General features: G+C 41.5%; 1 protein-coding gene across 1 annotated transcript; it reads right to left on the bottom strand.

Moving 5' to 3' along the window:
• Nucleotides 1-214: 214 nt before the first annotated feature.
• LOC126629485 (uncharacterized) lies at nt 215-1,316 on the bottom strand. The gene has a single exon (XM_050299534.1). It carries the CDS (start codon nt 1,242-1,244, stop codon nt 441-443), a length of 804 nt encoding a protein of 267 aa, XP_050155491.1. The 5' UTR covers nt 1,245-1,316; the 3' UTR covers nt 215-440.
• Between the last annotated feature and the right edge of the window lie 271 nt (nt 1,317-1,587).

Raw genomic sequence — 1,587 nt, 5'->3', positions numbered from 1 at the left:
GACCGGTGAATATGTAAGAAGACGATGACACTGCCCTAGTCAGCTGACATGCTCCCCGTCTCATAGTCAGTTGCCATTATTAGACAACATAACTATAGTAAATGTAATGATAGTCGTTCTCTTAGTTATGGGGTTCCAATTAGTGATATTCATGCCTCCATTTCAAAAAAAAAAATATATATATATATATATATTATATATATATGCAAAAATGTAGGATTCTAATATTGCAAAAATGTGATTGAATATTTAAGTCACTATCTTATCCATCCCCATGTATATTACAATGAACATCCCAAACACCATGTCCCTACATCACTGCCACAAATTAAGTTTGCAAGGTCAAGCATGGCTTCCTGAAAAACTCCCACACGCGTGAGCTGAGCACCAATCAAGCTTCTTATTTACACGTGTGGAAACTGGAACTTGTAGCTCACCAACTAAAGAAGCCCTGCCTTTACGACGGCGTCTGCATGTGGACTGCTACACCCCACCGCCCTCAACAGCCTCCACAACCCCTTTGCCCTACTTTTACTATCATTCCTTCCCTTATTACCCTTCTCATCACTGCCTTCATCAAATGACCTAAACATGGTCGACGGCATCCGTCGGCTCTGCCGGTTTTTTATGTCCCTCAGCTCCATCTCCGTTGGAAACCTCGCCATTTGAAACATCAAAAGATACCACTTGGACCTCGACGGCGTGCTGGAAAGTATAGACACTTTATTCACCTCACACTTTCTGTAACTTGCCGATCTGGGATTTTTCGGCTTCGAAGTCTTGGCCGTGTTTGAGGGTTTGGTTATCTTGCCGAAAGAGCAAGATCTCCACGACCAAAAAAACCCTTTCTTCTTCGAAAAGCTAAAGCTTTTCGTTTTGTTTCCTGTTTCTTGTCTCTTGATCTTCTGAGTCTTCTGATGACATTTCTCCGCTGCAAAGTTTGGTGCTTCTTTGTTGTAGGGTATAAGTTTTCCGCAAAAGATTATGTCGTCCTTCTCTGCTGGGTACGTAGAGGAGGTGAACTCCTCGCTGACGAACTCGAATAAGTTGTCATCGTCTTCGTAGCGGTCGAAGGATGAGCTTTGGTAATCTTTGGAGAAGTCCTCCCAATGAGCGGAGTCACTGTGTGTGGGAAGATCACACAGAGATAGGGTTTCTTCTGCCTCGTAGGGATCTTGGTCTTGAAATTGTTCTACTTTTTCTTCTAGAGGTGCAGCATTTTGCGGGGTTTCTAGGGCAACCATCTTTTGGTGGGTTAAAATTGAAATGGAAGTTTTCTGTTGAGCTGGGTTTGTGTGGAGAGAGAGAGACCAACAAGTACCCAGATATATATATAAGAGGCTCATAAGTCAGCATATTCATAAATAAAATTGAGATTCTTTGAGCCTTTTGTGGGGTATTTGTGAACTTTTGACAGGGATGGCTTCTAGATGGAAAGTCACAAAATAAAATAGGAAAATAGAATGATTAATAAATGAAAGTTTCAAGACGGTGTGACGCTACGTCTTGAATTTACTTGCTCTTCTAGAAAGAGCAGGCTGCTAGGTATTATTTGTAATTAGTTGGGTGGGAAATAAATAAAATAGT

This window comes from Malus sylvestris, chromosome 7 (assembly GCF_916048215.2).
Source record: "Malus sylvestris chromosome 7, drMalSylv7.2, whole genome shotgun sequence".
NCBI lineage: Eukaryota > Viridiplantae > Streptophyta > Magnoliopsida > Rosales > Rosaceae > Malus > Malus sylvestris.
The sequence above is the reverse complement of the archived record's forward strand: the minus strand, read 5'-3'. Positions and strand labels throughout refer to the sequence as shown.